This window comes from Dermacentor silvarum, chromosome 11 (genome assembly GCF_013339745.2).
Source record: "Dermacentor silvarum isolate Dsil-2018 chromosome 11, BIME_Dsil_1.4, whole genome shotgun sequence".
NCBI lineage: Eukaryota > Metazoa > Arthropoda > Arachnida > Ixodida > Ixodidae > Dermacentor > Dermacentor silvarum.
Window position 1 is genome coordinate 120,363,597 of NC_051164.1, and position 21,821 is coordinate 120,385,417.

The following is a 21,821-nucleotide window of genomic DNA, read 5'->3' on the forward strand; positions in this document are numbered from 1 at the left end:
GCGCCAGTAAACGTCGCGTAAAAAAATCGTCGCAGCGCTTCGTGAAACTTATCTACCCACTGGCACACCAGTCGACAAAGGTTGCAGTGATTGCTCCGATACTGCTATCAAGCCAGATATGTGGCGATCTTATCGCAGACAGCGCTCTGCGTCAATACAACGAACTAACAATGTCATGCACGGGAATAAAAAATTAACAGGCAGGCGAGTACCAAGAGGGCTCATATCCGGGAGAGCGCCCCTGTCGCCGCTAGGTGGCGTACCGCTAGGTGGCGCGGATAGGCAGTCTGGCACGCCCTCGCGTGGTCCGCAAACTTTTGTGGTTGACTGTACTTTGGATGTGCAGTGTAACGCGGGCGGTCAAACTTAAGATTTTAAGAAAGGGTAGACTGAAGCCAGACGTACCTGAGAACTACAACCTTTTTGATTAATGGGCAGCAGTTTTCATGATTAATATAAAACGGTGTTCACATCCTAGTATTGCAAAAGCTAGCAAATTTCTTTCATTGCATAGTACGGTATGAAGCGTTGTTTATTAAAAAGCACAAAATGGAGCATTAGGAGCAAACACATGCAGTGAGGCTGTCTAAGCGACGTAGCGTGCCCCTACTACGCAGGTTCTCATGTTTCTTGTCTATACTACGCCCGCGGGGGTGAAAATTTACTCTGCTTTTGCTCAATTTCATACTTAATTGGGTGCAGTTGTCCTTTTGAAGTATGCAAAACATATTCGCATTTACGAATATTGACTATTGACGAATAATGACTATAGAGACTATTAGATTTGTTATTCGAAAGTTTCGAATATTCGCACAACCCTGCTTGTCGAGGGAAGAAGGGTGATCAAGGGAAGTAGGACGACACATATGCTTAATAAAATTTCACGATTGTATACCTGTTGTGCCACAATTGCACATTTCAATTCTGGAAGAGTGAACACGAATCGGAAAATGCCCAGCGGCGCGTATTCCACGGCTGCAAGGTGCGAAAAGAAACCTCCGTTTCAAAACTCGCCAGAAAGGATGCACAGAGAAAGAAATACATACGCAAAACACTAGCACTGTTGCTTACAGCTGAAGGAAAACGGGAACCTAGAAAAAAGCACGAGCACAAAAGTAACACCTGCGCATTCTCCTGCGACGGCCGCGGCGACTACGTCACGTTCGAGCCAACAGAAATCGGTTTAGGTAGGCCATCTACTCTTTGTACTATCGACGTGACATGGTCGCGGTGGGCATCGAAGGAGCATGCGTAGGTGTTACGTTTGGTATTCCCGATTTTTCTAGCTTCCCGTTTTTTTTTCTGTTGTTTAAAAAAAAACGCGTTTTGTGTTCTTGTTGGTGTTCTTTGTATGAACTGTTTTCTCTCTCCATTCTACGTCGTTTTGCGTTGGTTCTTAATCATGACTCCTTCGTAGCTCTCCAATATACAACATTCGACACTCGAAACACGTTGCTGTATTTTTTAACTGCAGACGCTTGATCAAAGAAAATGCAGCAACCGTTTCTACAGGGTCTGCTGTGAAGGGGTTCTCACTGGTGTTAGCACAAATTCAACGCATACACATTGGCACCAGCAGTATTCTCAATCACAATCAGTTAGTGCACCATTATTCTTGAGCCTTTAGTTGGTGCCCCTAAGTAATCGGGTGTCTTGGAAATGAATGGCAACCTGTTGAAAATTCCTGTTAAATCGCACTACATATCATAAATTACGTTAATCAAAGTGGATAAAATAGACCCAACTACGTGCGAAATCCTAAGTCTGAAGTTCTAATCAGTCCATTTTTATTCCCACGCCGATTCCACGGTCGTACACGTGCATTGTCACCACTTTTTTTCAGTGGCCCTCTGAGGGAAGAAATTTATGAATATTGGTATACGGAGACGGAGACAAAGTTGGCTCAGCGCGCTTCGGAACAAAACTGCAGCCCCCTGATCCCCGGCAATGGCTTGCAACCTAGGTGTCAAGCGCCCACCTGGTAATAAGGAGCTTCCGTCGGCCACTCCTTTCCCTGCCACATGCACTTGCTCCGATCATCGTAAGAAGCGAGCAGACCGAAAGGAGTTATTGACCGCCTCGCGGGGCTTCTTTGCCTTCGCGCCGTCCGAGAAAGCTCTCGACAGCGAATCGTGTGGAGCGCCGAGAGGGCAGCATCGACCGCGTCTGGCCTTCACGAAGGACGACACGCGACGCGAACAATTGCATGCCGCCTGAATGCGGGCTTTAGGGGCTTCTCACCATGCGAGACGGCGGCCGACGTGAATTAGAAGGGTTGGCGGACGGGTCCGTCATCGCCCAGCCGACCCGTTATAAATTCAGACCAGCAGCTATTTTCCCGGCAGCACTTCAAGCGTCGCAAGAAGTCTCGAGACCATCACTGCTAAAAAAAAAAAAAAAAAAAAAAAAAAAAAAAAAAAAAAAAAAAAAAACCAAGCGAGTCGGATATACTCTGCTGCAGAAACATAATTCTGCGAGTGCATGGTTACGGGGATCCACATGTATTTTAGGAACTGCTTTTGGACACGGTTAAAGAATAAGGCCTGCGTTTGTCTTGGCAGGGAGAAATTTTCAAACTGTGACAAGTGGCACCAGCTTTAGCAATCACTTGTGGATCAAAATAGACCTGAAGAAGGAATGAATAGAAGAGAAATGGCGGAATTTCGTGATAAGTAAACCCAGAAAATTACTTCTGAAGAACACAATAAATTTGTGTTGTCTATGGAATGACCTATTGTTACATTTTACCTGTTTTAATTCGATTTAACCTACAATGAATGATCACGGTAAAAAGAGAGCCCGTTACCAGAACACCAGGTAATACTTCGGATGCATTATTATCATGTAAACAACATTTCATATCGATATTTGCCCCACAATGTTACAAAAATGAAAAAAAAAGCTCCAAGCAATCATTGACCCAAACTGAACTTTCAACACACCAGCTGCTCTTGCATGCCATTCAACGACACAAAACCAATTGCAACTTCAGCGCCAGTATAAAATAAACCTGTCAACTTAGGTTTCATATTCACCGAAGATATTGCGCATTTACGCAATAGGCAGTATTGCGTAAGTATTGCGTAATGTGAAACCTAAGTTGACAGGCTTATTTGAACAATGTTTGGCAGATCGTTTCACCAGCAGGTCGACAAAGAAACATGCAGGCCGTGTGACACTGCGGGTTTTGTGGCTCCTTTGAATCGGATGGACTGCATTTGAGAGGAATCTCTGGAAAAGTAAAGGAATGCTAGATAACCATGTTTCCAGTCGAGGCTATGCTTTATAGTAGCGCGAAAGAAAAATGGAGGAAAAGACAAATTGGCGTCAGAGAAGCATGGTCTGCCGAAAAGACTTCGTTCTGTTGGACCGTTTGTCAGGCGTTCGTGAAGTACAGGTCATACTCACTTTAAAACGGCCCACCTCGGTGAACCGTGTTTTATTGTCTAGTTTATGCAGCAGACAGCCGTCAATGTGGCATTCGGTGTTCTCGGCGCTCTCGTCTCCTTTGACCCCTCACGCACACCCTGTTGTGACCGGGTTGGGTTGTCGTTAAGTTCCCGCCGTTTGTCTTTTTTTCCCTTAGGATGTCGTTATTGTGTAGTTGTCGCCGAAGCGACATTGTCGTCTTTTCGTAGCAGTCTTCGAGCTACCGCCGTCCGTTGTCATCGACACTGTCTCACCGTTCAGCATCACCGTCGTCGGGTCGGTATCGTCGTCTGGCCCTATGGCCATCGGGACGTCGTTGCTTCATTACTGTGCGCTACAGCAAGCACAGCCTGCGGCATTGATAGCCGTTTGCTGTCTATAATGCGCGGCTGCTGATCCGCTGATCTTCGACTCACCTGGCTGCCCTTTTTATGAACATTCCGGATATTGTCATGACCTATGAGATAAGCTTGACGCATTCGCCCGCTTGCGTTGCAACTCTTCAGTCTCGTGTGTGCCACTCGGCGCCGCGGGAATTCTCAGATCTGCGAAGAATTCCGCGCTTTGAGAAGTTACCCAGACAACTTTCCGTATAGGTGCGAGCCATATCCACAACCTCCACCTGACACAACAATTCCACAATTCTGCCCAATTAGCTTCAAATGGGAAGCCGCGATATGAAGTTTTCAAGAAATAAAGGTGTTGAAAAAGAGTGTGCAGCCTACGTTCCAAGCGTGATGTAACTGCAACGATTTAGGTGACCGAAATATTTCGCAATATATTCGTGTATGCGAGCAGTATGCATGATGAAAATTAATTGAATGCTACGGTTAACATCGCAGTACCAGTGCCGTTTTATGTTCAGTTGCCGGGGCTCTGTTTTAACCTGTTTGTGTTCTATAAAAGTAAGAAATGTGTGAAATAAAAGTAACGGAGTATAGGTTGTCAGGGGAGTTGTCATCGCATATGTATCGCTGACGCTAACACGTCGTATGGTAGGGAAGAAAGGCTGAACAGGTAGCAACACTGGGGGGGGGAGTAGTGGCCAATGGAGTGCTGCAGTCTTCTCCAATGGAAAGTGGTGGCCTCAACATACTGCACGTGAACAAGTTACTTGTTGTGAGTGGTGATTCTTATCCTTGATTTAGGCTCTTAATAGTAACCGCTCGGGAAGAGAAATTAAAACAACGAAAATAAATGCCCTTAAGTAGTTTATGTTCAAAACACCGAAACAGCATTGTGGTGTGTGACTGGACGAAGACCGACCCACACAAATGTAGGGTCCGATCATGCAGTCACGCCTCACATGGTGATTATGAATCCGAAACTACTGTCCCGCCCACGTGATTTACCCAATCTGCAGCGTCTGTGCTTAGTTGACGCAGATATTGCTTTTTTTTGCACAGGTATGGAATCCGCGGATAGATTTTTAGAACATGTCCACGCACAATAGACGTCGGTGCACTTGAGTAATTTTTATACCTTTATATGCGTTGGGTTTGATAATTATTTTATTATTGTGACATATATTGCCGCCTTTGATGCTGAACAACAATTACTAGCTGGACTCTGTTTGAATGCGTATATATTGGCGCACATCTTTCGCAGTATTTGTGTTTAGTTTACGAGTCAGAGACCGACATTTGTGCCGACTGTTCTATTCGGAGCAACGTACAAGCGCCACATTCGGAGAACAGTATAAAATGTGACGACGGGTATGATAATATGAAGTTTAAGTATATGCATAAAATAGATGCCTCTACATATGCAGTACATTTAATTAAAGTAAATTACTGCATTATTTCGCTCCATGGCAGCGCCATAATTTCCCCTTCATTTCCTCTTGCATTGAGCGCACGGAGAAGATTGGGTTTCATAGTGTATAACAGAATCTTGTAGTGCATCTTATATCACCAGAACAACGCTCGAATGGAACAATCTTCTTGGATCCACAGTTTCCATCATCAATCACCAGTAGGATCGTGCCGCTCTAACTAACAATATATACCAATACTTTTTAAAATTTACTATATTTCAACATTGTGCTTTCTTCCACTATATGCTATAGTGTTAAATCAAAATTAACCACTTCCAGCACTATGTCTCCGGCGCGTAGGTTATTTATTACCTGAAAACGCGATAGCATTAAACGATCGCTGACTGCTTCTCACGCTTCCCGACAACTGCAGCTTAAGCAACCGTAATGGTTACCGGGAAACACTGGCGGCGAACGGTATGCACGAAGGCGAGCTTTCTGGTAGAAACGCGGCCTCTTGCGTGAGGCGATCCAGGAGATATTGCAAAGCCGAACCAAAAAAATTGAATAATTTTCAGGTTTCTGTTTTTGTTTCGCACTTTTACTATTTCAGTCTGAGATTTAACATAAAAGGCATGCGCTGTGGGTGTTTTGTTCATGACATTTGTTTTTGGATTCTCATTCTCAAAATTCCGAAGGATATATATAGCTTTGCCAAGAATGCAAGACAAGGTATGAGCAACATTAATGATAGAATGATGTGGCAATATAACCCGTACATACCACATGTCATATAAGAAGGCGTGGCGTGTACATGCACCTAAATATGTTCGGAGGGCCTGCGTGGTTGGGGATGATTTTCTCCGCCACCCGCCGACATCGCACGCCGACGCCAGTTGCCGACGCCGGATTTTCTGCGACACAGGGCCCTAAGGCTATCGCGTTAATTACCTATACCTCGAAGCTAATGCTGTCGCTCGCTAAACAAGGATCCACCTAACCTCTTGGGAATCATGAACCTAGCCACAGCTTCAAGAATATGTGGATGACGGTTGAGAAGTTTAAAACGAGCCACATGAACGTTTCTATGCTAGAGCCACTGTCGTCTGCAGTAGAGTGAACTGGAACGATGAGATAGTTGGACACTTCAATTTTATCTTGTGCTTACACGAAGAACGTATCTGAAAGTGACACGGCCTAAATGCGCTAACCTCTTGGTAGGCTTGTGCAAAGAATGTGATTATGCTATCTTTTATCTCGTTTTACAGCGTAAGCTTTTAAGGGCTCATTCTAATAGCCGTTTCGGTTCGCGTTGTTGTCCGCCGCAGCCGCGTAACCGCTTTCGCCCGAAATGCGAAAAAAGGTACCCGGTCTCCGCCGGGATCGAACCCAGGCCCGCTGCTTGAGAGTCGGATACTTTACCACTGAGCCACGCAAGCGCTTGATATCAGCGTCAGAAAAAAGCCCAATAAACGCGCCCTAGGCAGTCGCGCAGGCGCAGACGACCCGAGCCTCCGCCAGTATGGCGGCGCTATCTAGTTAAGGCACCTGCAAAGGCGCATGCACAGGCGCAGACGACAAGATGCAATTCAGACGAGGCGTGCAATAAACGCGATCCCGATGCGAGATGTGCGCCACGTATTCTCGGTACCTCTTCGGTACACGTTATGGCGTCTCCTCGCAAGGTACGAACCACTGCTGAAGAAGCGAATCGTAGAGCCACGTGCGCGGCTACAACCAAGCATAATCGGGCTCAGCAGACTGCTGTGCAGAGAGCATTACAAACCGCAGCTCGCCGTCGACGCCGGGTGGACAGTTCAGATCGCTCTAGTCAAAACGAGGCGATGACCTTGTTGTGCGTGCTGCCGAAACTGCTACTCTTAAGCTGCTCCACCAGCTTACGCTGTGACTGTGCTGCGTGTGCCGCGCAGCCTGTGACTTTTATTCCTATTCTTCTTGTTCCCTGTTTCCTTGTGTCTTCGTGTTTCTGTGTATTTGGTGCAGGTATGCTCGAGTGTTGCGCGTGGAATGCTGCATTAAAGAAGGATCTTATTTGCACCTGCTCAAGAACATTTATATTTTTGTAAACATTTACATTTCTCACATGCGAACTTAAAAGTGCTGTCATTGTTTCTAATTGCAGATTCTGTTATGATCATTGTTATGAGAGCACAGTTATAATGTAAGAGAAGAGAATAGCAGGCGCCACCTGTAGGCGTGAACCTCTCCTTTGTCAGATTTAGCAAAAAACAAAGGCAGTTTTGACAAAGAATTATGTAGAAACTCCACTGGAGTTATCTGAGTATGCGTAAACATTGTGCCGCGTGCTCATACGCACGCAAACGACGCGATGTATGTTAACCGCTAATGGTGAAGCAGTAGATGATTCATCAAATGTATGCTTTATTGGCCTTGTTCTCTGTTTTGGCTCTTGATCTGACCAATATAAACTGTTATCAACCCTGATCGTTTCTTTATCAACCTGATCGAATTTGATTCATCTCTTACCGACCCTTGTCAACATTTAGTGGCCCTTATCAGCCTTATTGGCTTTGATCCAACCATTATTGGTCCTTATCAACCTCATCAGAATTGCTCCGAGCATTATAAGCACTTATCGCTTTTTAATACCTTATCCATCCTTGTCAAACCATTATCAACCGCAATCATGCCCATACAACTCCTCATCACTCCTTATCACCCCCATCACCATATTGACTGATTATCTACAGACAACGCGTTACAGAACATTCATACGGTTCAGATATATTCGCCTTCTGCAAGCGTAGGGGTTTAACTCTGTGGATAAGACACTCGGATTCTGAGCATCACGCATCAGCCAAGGTTTTCCTCAGGGATTCGACATAGAAATACGCATAAAACAAAAAAGACAATGGAACTGCACAGACGCTGGCATTTCTTCCAGTGGTTCTCTCTGCTACTAAAGTGTTCCTTTTGTTTGTCCCTAATCACAGGAGATGACCTACATTTCTTAGTTTCAACTATACCAGCTTTCTGCCCTAACCGAGATAGCTCACAGTGAACGTTTGCTGCACAATCGTATATCGTGTACAACGGTATGGTTGTACTACTGTTTATAGGCCAACAAAATCATCATGTAACTTCTCGCAGGGGCGACAGAGTTAGCTGAGCGACTTGGTTGAGTATTGCGAAGGTAACCGCATAAGAAGTTCGTAATGCTCGCCGAGGTCAGATGTCCAAATACCAATCCGGAGAATGACTTGATCTCGAGGGCGGAAGTTGACGACGCTGCGTTTGTGGTCTCAGCGACCTTTCTCCTCTGTTTCAGTAGCTTCTGCGCTTCCGTGTTTCGTACGGCGACCGGACAGCCAATGTGTCAGCCAGGCAACATCTTGCGGAAGGGCGGTGGCAAGGGTGGCACCAGCGGAAAACAATTCCGTGTCCAAGCCGGCTGATGGAGGTCGTCCGTACACAAGAAAAAAAAAAGTCGGTAGCCTGTAGTCTGCTCAGTAATAGCATCGTTGGCAAACGAAACAAGAAATGAAGAAAAGAAAGCACGAATGCGGTCGGATAATATGGGTTTCGAATCGTGCCAGGCAGCCGTCAGCGATTCCATTACGCCCTCTATTCATCTTTAACTGTTTTTATCAAGGGCTATAGTTCTTTCCATGCTACATAGACGTTTCTTAGCAAACAACTCCCTTCTTAAGAGTTTTTATTTATAAGTAAATAGATTACGTCTCCATTATTGATAACAAAGCGACGAAGCAACGGCATACTACGTCTCAAGCTCGTCCTTATTCTGCATGTGTTTCTGCCGCAAAGCCTGTCACAGTGCGTCAGCTTAGTTGTGTGTTTAAGAGAGAGGGGCAGAGACAGAATGAGAAAGGTAATGTATAAAGATAAACCAGGCGCGCAAGCTGTTTTCCTACCCTGCTTTGGGTGGAGAAATTAAGGGACACAAAAAGATACGAGGGAGATAGAGAAGGCAGTGAAAGTGCAATCACGCGGAGCTTCAAGTTCTGGCTGCCGAATAACGCGTGTGGGACGGTAATTTGCCCAACTTCACTTTCGCATTAAGCAAGCGTTCAGTTCAGCGCTCGCGTCACGACCCATTTTTCGCGTCCTTCCGCTTTCCACGCCTAAAAAATAAAAATAAAAATAAAATACAAATAAGATAACAAGAACGTCATTGCAAGTATGTCTGACTAGTTTCGCCGCCACCTTCACTCTGGGCACGTAGGTTCGAGGAAACGGGGGTCACAGCGATGTAACCGCGCTCCCGACTGGCGCAGCTGGGGTGCGGTTTGCGCGCCGTGTCGATGACTCCACCCGCTTCGAGAACCGCCTCCCGTCATTGCCTTTGTGGCCGGTGGCATGCACGTCGTATTGATGCACCCTGTCGACTCGGGCAGGCTACCTGTATCGCTTAGCAATTACGCCCGTCCCACTTATTGTTACTATATATATATTTGGTTCTCAGATTTGCGATGCGCGAAGCGTGGCCAATTCATCGAATTCGCTCCGAACGATCGCGGTAAAGAAAGTATGCAGCAAACATGCGCCTTGCAAAGCCATCAGCTCGTGAACTCGTCGACCACTAAATGTGCACTACGAAAATCACAGCGTGCAAGCCACGTGCCTTGGGGCGTGTGCGCAGCATACCGAGCACGTTATATACGTAGGCAATCAAGGTTGGATGGAAATAACGCAGACACACAGCAGGGTCGCAATGAGCTCTGAGCCTTCTGGTTTTTGCTACGCTTAGTGCGTAATGATTTAGGAGAGTAGGTACTTTGGGCCGGTTGGTGAAGCATTTTCGACAACGATGAAGCGCAAAGCGTGTGTTTCAACGCGAAAGCGTTAAAAGCGCCCCGTGTCGCAGAAAATTCGGCGCCGGCGTCGGCGCCGGCATCCGTGGCTGAGAAAAGTAATCCCGAGCCACCCCGACCACGCAGGCCCTCCGCGTGGCGCAAAATTGTTAGTGAACTAATTTAATTTCTCAAAGTAAAATCCAACAGAAAAATTGTTAAGTACGAATTAGGCACAAACTACAGACATGATTGCATCGGGTTGTAATTTGAATGTACGAGAAAACATAATTATGTTACGAGGAAACTCAAGCACAAACTCGTTTTCCAGCATTTCTACCGTACAACGGCGGCGCTTCCGGGTAGCTTACTTGCAAAACCACCATCCAGATGGCGCTCGCCTACTCGGCAGGTTAAAGCCCCTGCAAAAAAAAAAAAAATGTTTTGTTGTTTTTAGGGGCTTTGCGGCAGGTCTAAATGGGACTTAGCTTGCCTAATGCGTTTTGGACATGCGCGTGCCTCGCGGTAAGAGCAAACAATTAATATCAAAAATTACGTAGAATCTCCTCAGGGAGTTGTCTGAATGATGCGTAAGCGTTTTGTAGCAACGACGTGGTGTTCAGTGCTCACACTCAGCACTGCTGGTAATCCTAGCACTGCTCAGTGGCTGACGTCGTCTTGGCGCAATTACGGTAAATGCGACAGCGCTGTGGCGACACAAACTGCCGCGGAAGGCGGCGCAACGTGAACTGGTGAGACAAGCAAACTACTGCAGGTGGCGGCGCCAGCTGCGCTGATGACGTTCCGATCCGAAGCCACGGCTGCTCAACAGTTCTGGCTTACTACAGGTTTGCATAGTGCGTGCCTGATTGCACACGTCACGTGGTAACAGGGACGCGCTTGTGCTACTGCTCGCGCGTTCGTCGTCGTCTTCTTCCACAGCTGACAAAAACACTGCTGCTGGCTCCATCTTGAAAGTGATCGCCTTACGCGAAGGACGAACAGACGGACGCACGGAGAGATTTCTCGTTGGGTAACCATAAAAACGATTACGCGTTTAAAACAAGTAATAAGAAGTAACAATGCTTTCGACTGAGACTTTCAAGTAATTTAATGAGTGTCTCTTGAGAGCGCAGGCTTTCTCCTTCACCCTTTTTGGCATATGCTAAAGGGACAATTTTGTTTCCGCACTTTTAAATTACGGGCTTTTATGTGCCAAAACCATCATCTGATTATGAGGCACGCCGTAGTGGGGACTCCGGATTAATTTTGACCAGATGGGGTTCTTTAACGAGCACCTAAATCTAAGTACACGGGTGTTTTCTGCATTTTGACCCCATCGAAATGCGGCTGCTGTGGCCGGCATTTGATCCCGCGGCCTCGTGCTGAGCAGCTCAAGCACGTTTAGCACTTTTAATATTAGTTTGAGAAGATTTAACATAAAAGGTTTGCTCTGCCGGTGTTTTGTTTCACGAAATGTGTTTGAGGGCTGTCATTGTCGAAAATCCGAGGAATAAGTTTGTAAATAATGTAAGACAAAGTGTGAGCAACTTCAGTGGTAAAACATTGCTGCTAGCCCTATCTTGAAAGCGATCGTCTTACCCAAAGGACGGGCGGACGGACGGACAGACAGATTTCTCGTTTGATAATCATAGAAATGCTTACGCTCTTAAAACGTTCTAGGGCCTTCACATTTTAATATGACGGCTTATATTGCCCCTGTAATGCGGAATAATTTTCAGACAGAATAGCAGGTGGGCTGCAGAAATCAGCGGGAGAGCATACCGAAAAAGAGTTGATAGCCTCGAAATAAATACCTGATTTTTGTTTTGATGAGTTTTATTTCCCTTGAAGCACCTCGTCCTGGCGTGACATGGAGAAACGAATCGCTGGATGATCACATTTGTTGCGTTGAAATGGATGGTTATTCGGGCTCTTTTAAACACTACGACTTGAATTCTAAGCTGAAAAATTGATCACCCGGATGTCATGCTCGATGTTCGGCGCTTTATTCTTTGTTGAAACCAGGAAGCGCAAGACCGCCCCCTTCTTCTCTTTCGAAAAATAAGAAAAAACGAAAGAAATGGATCAGAGAGTGAAAGAGGCTTGTGAAATGCAAAGTGCGCCTACAAGACGAACATTCTAAATATAAAAGGACGCTGCGTGTTCTTTTTGCCGCTTTACATTCGGATCTCCGGACGTTTCAGAGCGTTCGACATGCAAGTAGCTTCAACCCGATCGTGTCTATTGCGCAGGAAGGTTTGATACGCCCGGCCTCACTTCAAACTAAAAACGAATAGAAAAGAAAAACGCTGCTTCCTCTCAGTCTTCTCTTTTTAGGTCGAAGAGAGACGGCAAACGTACGACACGACTATCGATGCTGGGGACCGCCTCTCGGGGCACGTCCGTCCATTTGTTTTTCGCCGAGAACGCCTCGCAGCGAAAATTGAAGCCGCTGGGACTCAGTCCGTTGGCTTTCCATTTCGCCGAAGTCATTCATACCGTTTCCTTTCAGTCCTTCCACCGCCGTTGTATCGATGAGCTCGTCACTTCTCTTTATTTTTGTTCTGTTATATAGCGTTCTTTTGAAGGCGTTTGTCTTGAGTCTTAGACTCGAGCGTAGTGTCACTTTTAGTGTCAGTTAGTTTGCGAGTGGTGAGAAATCTTTTGATGAAAAAAAAGGCTGTTTTATACACTCGATGGTATTGTATTGCATATGCTAGTAGCATAGTGATAAGCGGTTTTGTATAACAGTTGTTCATGTTTTAAATCCTACAGGTTCTTGTTTTTTTTTAAGTTAGGAACTCAGCGAACGTGCGGTTTTATAGAAGAGTTCCTAGGCGATAGGGACATACTTTGCCGCTAATAAAGTGAGTTTCGGAACATTCATTATTTTAACCTATTTATTAATGCTTAAGTGGCAGACGTTTAAATCGCAAGTTTAGAGGCAGTGATATTTTTAATGTACACCCACTTTCGAAAAAATCTTGAATTTCGTCTCTAATACGTTATAATATGGTTAGCTTAGATAGTCGCTCTACCAGCTAAGCTAACCATTCTGCCTGCAGGTTGCAGGGCGAAACTGAATTCCTCGACAACTTGAGGCGTAAGGACAACGAAAAAGGCAAATCATTTCGGCGGAAGCCCCTAAGGCGGAGGACATTTCATGAAGGAAAAGAAAAAAAAGCCTTATGATATTTTTGGTAGATTTGGCCACTGTCCAGGTGGATGTCAGTTTTTTTTCCTTTCATGAAACTTCCGTCACGTTGGGGGCTTCCGCAGAAGTGGTTTATCGGGATGAAAGCCTACGGTGAAGAAACAAGAGTGCATACTCGATTGCCGTAGCTTCATGAGGGTGAGCAATGAAATGGCCTTCCGTAAAGAGTAGTTTTTTTTATGTGAGTTGCTGCAATCCAGTCACCATATCGCATACTATTTTCTCTCTAAATTTCCTTCTGTGAGGCAACTTCCTATAGGCTTTGTGCTGAAGCATCTAGGCTGTGACTAGGACGCATTTCACCGGAGAGCTGTCAGCATGTGCCTCCCACCCATTGCTTTGACGCGGAGGAATTATAAAGTGTGCGTTTTCTGGCGCTCCATAATTACTTATCTAGCCTGCCGAGCAGTCCTCGTGATTGCATCATCATACCGCCTAACCGTACGCTAAGATGGTCAGAAGCATGCGCGATATTTTTCCGGCAGAGACTCTGAGGACGTGTTTTCTTCACAGCCATACATATAGTACTTCTGCGAATAGCTTGCGGAACTTAATTTGCGGAGACATTATACATTTGCCTACTCACTTAGAGCGTCTTGTCAAGAAAACCTGCCTCTCCCGTGAGTTAGAAATTTGGAAAGGCAGTTCCTACGTTATAGAGTTTCTAAATACCATGACCGTTGTATGAAGCTGCCGTATTGATACACGGCACTGCCCTGGAGGGCTCTGGGCAAGACAGTGACCCAACGTTACAAAAACCCGCATGATTTTAAGACGATGACGACAAGGTTTAGTTTACTGACGTTGAGGCGTAGGGTTTGAAGGATCCGTGTTCGCCCGAGTGAATGCCCTACGCTCTGAGATAGAGGTCTTCTTACTGTGATCTGCTAAAATAAAATAAAGGCTTTGTTTTCGTAAATTCCAGCCTTGTGGGTTCCGCCTGCTTAGGTCAGTAAGGAACATTTAGTTAAGCCATGTAAAAGTCTTAGTACATTCCAATTCGTTCCCTGACTACAGTCCCATTCGTTCAGATTTACTCTGGGTGTTCGTAATCCTAACAAGCATGTATGTTTCGACGATATTAGCATTAGTACGTATTTACTCGCATAATGAACGTATCTTTTTCCCGAAAAATATGCGCAAAGTTGGGGGGTGCGTTTATTATGCAGGGTAAAATCTTGCGCGATATTTTTCTGCAGCCACCTCCAAAAAAGTCGCAGTTTTGCCCTAAAGGCGAACCATCGATTGCGGTAGCAAATGCGTAGAGAGCTATACGAAGTAAGGATAGTAGTTTTATCCGCCGTATAAACTTGCAAGGTAATTTAACTAGCATGGTGTCTGCGCGCACAGGCAAACATGAACACGTCACACTCGATGACCGCGGACACTCGTTGTCAAAACGCTGGCGTGAGGAAGCGCGGTTGCAACAGCGAGCGAAGTGACCTTACCTTCGTGCCGTGTATCGCTTCAACGCAAACTGAGCGCCGAGAACGGAGCACGCACAAAGATATAAGCCACCGTCGTACCTAGACTCAGGCCCCGACGCAGATCGCTTTCAAGATAGGGCGCGCGCGGCCGCGCACTGTGCAGTTCATGCGCGCGACGGAATATGGCGCGTTTCCTCCCTGCTTTCCTCCCTCGAACGCGGGAGATAGAGCCGCGATCGTCGGCGCCGACTGCAAAAATGCGCTAGGAGGGTCCTTATGATGGCTATCGCAATAAAAGTAGGAGACACACGGTTTGATTCCGCGTCCTATACGGCGTCCAATACAATCGTACCCGCCGGACGCCATATCGGACAACAAATCGCACCGTGTCTCTCCTACTTCACGGCAGCAAGTTCAGGTTGCGTTTATTACGCGGGAGAAAAAAAATCAAAATTTTGACGACTAAAGTTGGGGGTGCGTTCATTATGCGAGTGCGTTCATTACATGAGTAGATGCGGTATTTCATCATGTGTCGAAGTCCCGGTTGTCTTTGGACGGGAATATTTTATCCGATTAGCATGCTTGAGGAAGTTTACCGAGTTTGCGGTATATATCTAACCCATTTCGCATATCTAGTGACCCACGTTATCTACTATCTTGGGCCACTAGTTAAGTAATGGCTGCTGTCTGGCCGAGTGTATGGGGCACTGAGTATGTGGCCGCACACGCGACGTCGATATGCGTATGTGATGTTAATATGTCCACGCTCTTTGTCAATAGCCTGAAATAGATACGCCAAGGTGACACAAAGGGTATGTAGCCTTTGCATTTATTAAATTGATTGCTCCCCATACGCGACAGACACCTCCGCGCCCAGCACGGCCGCTTCATAAATAGCGATTGCAACAAAGGTGTAGCCCCGATACTCGGGATACTGGGGTTGCTACCGAGTTTCAACTGGGTTGCGGTGATAACAAGATATACTGCGCCGTGGCATCATTTGACATTGTGGTTGGCATTGAGATTGCCACCTCGCGGGTCTGCTGATGTGCCCATTAGGTTTCGTGATTCACGGGTGTCATGGGTATATGGCATGGTGATAAAATAATCATCATAACGATCATCTTAGCATATAAAGCGTATCAACGCCAATTACACAGCCAGCATAAGAACGACTTTAATCGCCTTAACGTCGTCAATAAGCTGCAAAGCGGTCGGTAATAATTATATGCATTGAACGTTTCCAGTGTTATTCCATAAAATATAAGCTAGAAATATGATGTGTATACTGTCATTATATTCACTGTTATCATCCTCGTCTTCGTCGTCATCATTCAATATTACGTCTACAGCGGGATGTGTCTCCCAGTAAATAACCCATTTTCACAGTCTCACTTCACACGATTCTACGCAGACTTTCGAGCTTCTTATTGTCATCACACCGCGCAATCTACTGGCATGTATGTTAAAACAGCATATACGAAGTTGGCAATATTTAAGCATGCACCAATATGTAGACGGTGTGCTCAGCAAGGCCCCAAGCTAAGGTGACAGCTTTCTAGAACTACTCAAAGGAGCATAACCTTGCGCTAATATGTTGCTTTTAAGATCCTGCGACGAAACATTCCGCATCAGAAGCCCGTTTCACGTGAACAAACTCGTAAACGTTTGCAAATAAGGCGGCTAGTGATGATCCTGTAAGCAAGTCGGAAGACAACGAAAATACAAACCAACAAACATCCTATCGCGGGATGTTATTTTCGGGAAGGTATCGATCGGTGCACTTAGCAGATATATTACAGCTGACAAGGCCTCTTCTAAAAGCAGCAGCATTCTTTCCGGCTCCAACCAGCATAAAGTTCAAACTATAAAGAAAGGTGAAACATCGGCCCTAATTTCAGCGGGCGAAGGTAGCTTGCCTGTCGGGAACTGAGAAACTCAGGAAGATCTTCCCAAGCGGCCTGCCACCGTCAAGAAGGGACCGACACCTGGGCTGCCGGAAACAGCTTGCAGAACTTCGAAACTCGCCGACGGCGGGGCGACGGCTTTCGTCCGTGGACTGAGCTTGGCGAGATGGATCGCCGTCGAACCACGCCCACTAGTATGGCGAAGTTTGTGTCGCGCCCGCACGAAAGTTTCGCAAACTTCGCTGCAACCTCGTACATCACTGGAAGCACCACTGGACTCACTGGCGCTCTGCGTCCGCGTTCTGACCAGAGTGGGAATACGGGTTTAGGGCTGTGCCCGAGTACACATGTTTATTGCAGCTGGAAGTGTGCTTGAGTATTGAAGCGGAAAGGTTTCCTGATGACTCTAAGTAGCTATACTAGGAGTGAGTTAGTTCAATATCTTTTAACCGAATTTTTTAAACTTTTATCTTGAAATTGCTGAAATGGTCTCGGTCAAGTGCTTAGCTCATTAAGATAACGCTCTGAAATGATTTACCATTTAAACTCCAATTATGCCTCTTCTTATAATGATTTTTTTCTTATTCTTGTTGTTCTTACTAATATAGTGTCATTATTATCAGTAAATATATAATAGGAATAATAGTATTAGTAGCAGCAGCTGCTGCTGCTGATTATGATGTATATAGATCGCAAGAGAGCAGGAGCTTCTCACATACTATAAAATAAATACAAATTGAACAGTTGCGCATATTGTTTGAATGCTAAAGGTTGGGATGTGTGATATTTTAACGTTGTTTGAAAATCATATATAAAGCGGCATAGTGATGTAGGGCTACAAAGGAGTGGACTGATAAAGATATATATTAGCTGGAAACAAAAGCAAATAAATAAGAGGCAGAGAAGCGAAACATACCAGCTGTTCAATAGATTGTAACAGATGGTAATCATAAGAAAGAAATAGAAGAAAATGGGCAAAGAGAAAAACATGCGAGAATTATTTCTACGCAATGAAGCAGTATTTTTGTCAATTTATTTCCTGAAAACAGCTCTAACTGCACATAAATAAAGTAGACGCATTTGAAAATATAAAAGGCATGGCAATTGTATTTTTGATTATCACTTCGCGGGCTCATACGCCCATGTTTACCGCGTCTTCAAGATACTATATGTGTTACGATACATATTTTGGTAAGGAAGAACCGTTTTGTTATTCATACGTGTCGTTTAGCCGTTCCTCTTACTGTGTTTCAGAACGCAATCTCTTTACTCTTCGGTATTTAATTGTTCAATTTTGCAATTCCGGAGTCAAGGTTGCTTTAGTTCTTGCCAGAAGTACGTGTTGTTGTTCCAGTGTTTTTGTTCAGTATAACGAAAATGTGCTTCTTGAAGCCGTACAGTGCTTTGTACGCTTTGATTTAAAAATATGTCAAAGCGAAATGACGTAGCCATCACTGATTTAGAATGATTAGGTGCACTTTTAGGGTTCAGCATCGGCAACTCTGTGTTGAGGTGCAGCTTATAGTTAGGAAAGATGTGTCATGCCAAATTTATGAATGCAGACCACTGTGCTAGCATTGGTGCTCCTTATATAATTTCTAAATTGCTGTCTGTTACTCCATTTCAAAGTCTAGAATGAGTGTTTTCCTGTTTAAAAAATAATGTAAACATCTAAAATCACCCGAAGAAAGCCACTAGGGAGAAACACTGAAAAGTTGGGTGACACACCTGTATTAACAATGTATCAGAGGCTAAGATGGAACAATGGCCGGCCAATACGTTAGTTCAATTATCTTTGCTGTAATTGCTCGACTGAGGCTCACATTTCGACACCAGCAGGTGCAAACTGAACCTCAGAGCGTCGCTCATAACTAGGACTCGCTCATTACCAATAATTCGCTTATCACGCTCATCTCTAATACTTGTCAATAGTTACTTATAAGCGAGTCCCCTATATGACAATGTGGTTATCTTGTTTTTTCGCTGACGCAGACACCGTCGTCCACATCAGTCGACGATGACCAGGGGGCGCTGATGCACGCCACAGCGGCCTTATATGCCAGCTGCATGCGGCCTGGCAACAATGGTGGCGACTGCCTGGTCCAGCCACAGGCACTGTACCGTGCGCTTTGTGCTGAGGGGGCCCGAACACTCCTAATACTCAGGGACGCCCAAGGTATGATGCTATTTACATGTATGCAGATTGACAGTACGATCGAATCTAACGATTATACCTGTTTTAAATACCGCCGAAGCAGCGTTGTTCACTTGCACCATGTTCGCGTAATGCGTTTTTTAGTTTATTGTATCTAGTTCTTGTTGAGCCGTCAAAAATGCATAACGTTAGTTCAAAACTGCGACCGGGGAAAATAGAGGAAGGAACATTTTTGTACCTTCCTACAGACGGTGAAGGGCATGCCATGAAGAAAAGTCCTAAAGGGGGGCCTTAAGGTGCAAAAGATTTGCACTTGAGGGTGATCACTGTAACCTGAGATTCAATAAATCTATGCCATGATTCTGAGCCATGAGCATTATGACAAAGCGTTGCTCTTATATGACCGTGTCATTAATGGTAATCAGCGTTAACAGTACATGCCTGTACCGTTAACTGTAGTTTTAAGGACTAACTTTTGTTAGTTTTACCAGACATCTTCCTGTTGTGCGCACTCAGATGCTACTCATGTCTCGTTCACTTCATTTAAGGGAACCGCAATCCTATTGATCATGGCGTCCTTTGTAGAAAAACACAATTTAATATTGGAAATGGTAATAGTATTAAAAGTAATAATGGTATTAAAGGTAGCGAATGTCAAAAGGCAAAATAAATGCTCTACCGTCAAACAGCAAATACGCCTTGCAGATATCCCCAAGCTTATTCAGAGAAAAAAACAATGATACCTATGTCTATTGTATTCTTGCGCGTGTGTGTTGGACGGTGAGTAATTTATAATGGCTTTTCCAGTAGGCGTAACAGTTTAATGATAATCACAGTGGTTACGTGCTCGTTGCAGAGATCGTGCATGAGTGGGAGTCCAGTGGCCGCGACCGGACTCTAAGCAGCCCTGAGCTTTCACCAGTTGCACAGAACGGTTCGACAGCCACAGGTGAGAGCCCTTCCGTATTATGACGTCACTTTCGCAGGAGCAAGTGCTGACGGGGAAAGCAAAGCTACTCCTTTTCTTTCTTTACACTTTAAGCCCGTTTATATGGCTACCGATGCAGAACGCCAAACAATATTTGGTTGCTAAATTACACTGCAGAAAGATCTCTAGCGGTAAGGTGCAAGAAAGAGGGCTATTGATGGTGTAAAGAGAATCTGAATGCCGGAATTGGGATGGATAATTTATTTTTCCATGTAATCGCGGTGGAGAGTCGCTTTACAAAATTGGCCCGTTCTGCTAAAGCGTTAACTTTGACGCTATTCACCTCCGCATATTAGACCAAAAATGGGCCTCGGCCAGTGGACTAGGGTAGTTTTCTTTTTTTTTTCAACGTTAAAGGCGCCTGTTTTCATAATTTAATCATTCAGAATTCACGTGTTCAGTTGCCTTCAGTTTTGCCGTAATCGTATTTATGCATGCAGGCGTTGCACTTTTGTTCCAGTGCGTCTTCAGCACTCATAAAGTATAAGGAACGGCTTTCTGCTGACTTCATGCAATCACATCGTTTCGCTTTCCTTTGAAACTCACCTGCTGGGTGCCAACTGCCAATGCAGACAAGCAAAATAAACGCATAGTACAAAAAGTGCCTATGTTTGTGGCGTTCTAAATGATGAACAGCGGCTAAAAAATGGAAGTCTTAGCCTGGCGCAATGTGACGACAAGTAGGCGTGTCTTCTGCAGACACACGACACAGACAAAACGATGGCTCTAAGCTGATGTTTTCATTATTAGGGCTCTGTTGGTCACTTTAGACGTTCAGGCTTCGCGAAGCCTTTATTTTGTATAGATGTAAAGGTGCTTGTAGTCGAGTGCAACGCAAGCTTACAAAAGCTGCAGTGGAAACGTTTCATTGTGTTTCTATTTACTTGTTGTTGGCAATATCATGATGTAGACATCATAAAGCCAATGCAGACGTAAGCAGACAACAGCTAATTGACAACAGAAACCACATATACTTTCTGCTGAAATTTTATTGACTGCCACGCAGGATTTTTAAAAGGACAGACAACTTGACTAAATAAGGTCAAATGCACAGCGGGCGCACGTTGTCCTATATTAAGCACACATGAAATCGCAAGCAGCTTTTGTTGATGTTATAAACACCCCTGTATTAAGAGCCAATAGTAGTGCCCGCTTTGATACAGCTACGCAAACGTTCCGTGGAATGCTTTTTTTTTTCGCAGAGATCAACAACAACCCGCCAGAGTCAGGGTCAAAGGCCCAGACACCGGTGTCCGCTTCCAAGCCATGGCAGAGGATCGTGCCGCTCGACCGCACAGCAGCAGCCGACAGCGAGCGTCGTACGCAACCGGGATCCCAGGAGGACGAAGTTGCGCCAGACAGTGACGATGGCGGCCCCAGTGCTAACAATGACGGGGAACGCGACGACCGCGTGTGGATCGCCTGGTCTTCAAGGCGAGTGGTGCAACCTTTATGACTTCGTTGAATGTGACAGACATCGATTTTATAACTGTTCTTCAGCTGAGCAGAATGGTTAAATCGCTTGTGGAAGAACGTATTTTAACTGGCTAAGGTAGATTACTCGAGGGGAGCGGATATAGACTGCGCAAGAGGCCTCCGTAAATGCATTGTCCGTGAGCAAAATTTTATTTATCAACCTTTTTAACTAGTTAACATAAAGTGAAATACCGCATTTGATGGATTGAAGCCACTAAGTTCGCAACATACGCCCAATTGGAACAAATTTTGAAACGTTTGTCTTGAAGCATGATATTGGAGTTGCTTTAAAAAAACGCACATTGTAAAGTCGCGCCATGCCTCGACATTTCTTTTATTTCAGTATTTCAACCTCTGCGCCTTAGCAAGAAGCCGTACCCCGCACTGCCTAAACTTTCTGTTCTTTCCCCTCATTTACGTCTCAAGAGAAAGTATGTTTTCTTTAACTTGACCAGTCGAGAACAATATATATATATATATATATATATATATATATATATCATCAGCCCTCGTCCTTTCGAGAAAATTGGGATAAGCGAAGCTTGGTCGTGTGTGTATCTGACCTTCGTGGTGATTTTCTTTCTTTCTCTCTTCCTCTCTCTCTCGCTTTCTCTCTATCTTTCCTTCCCTCTCTCCTTATTTCTTTGACTCTCTCACTCTCTTTTGTTCCTGG

At 45.1% G+C, this 21,821-nt stretch overlaps 1 protein-coding gene across 1 annotated transcript in view; it reads left to right on the forward strand.

The window, feature by feature from the left end:
• The window catches only part of LOC119432949 (uncharacterized), a 226,515-nt gene that overhangs the window by 43,109 nt on the left and 161,585 nt on the right, over positions 1–21,821 (forward strand). The window contains exons 2-4 of the mRNA XM_037700094.2: positions 18,522–18,705; positions 19,541–19,633; positions 20,875–21,106. Coding sequence (XP_037556022.2) covers positions 18,522–18,705; positions 19,541–19,633; positions 20,875–21,106 — 509 coding nt within the window. The remainder of the gene's footprint in view (positions 1–18,521; positions 18,706–19,540; positions 19,634–20,874; positions 21,107–21,821) is intronic.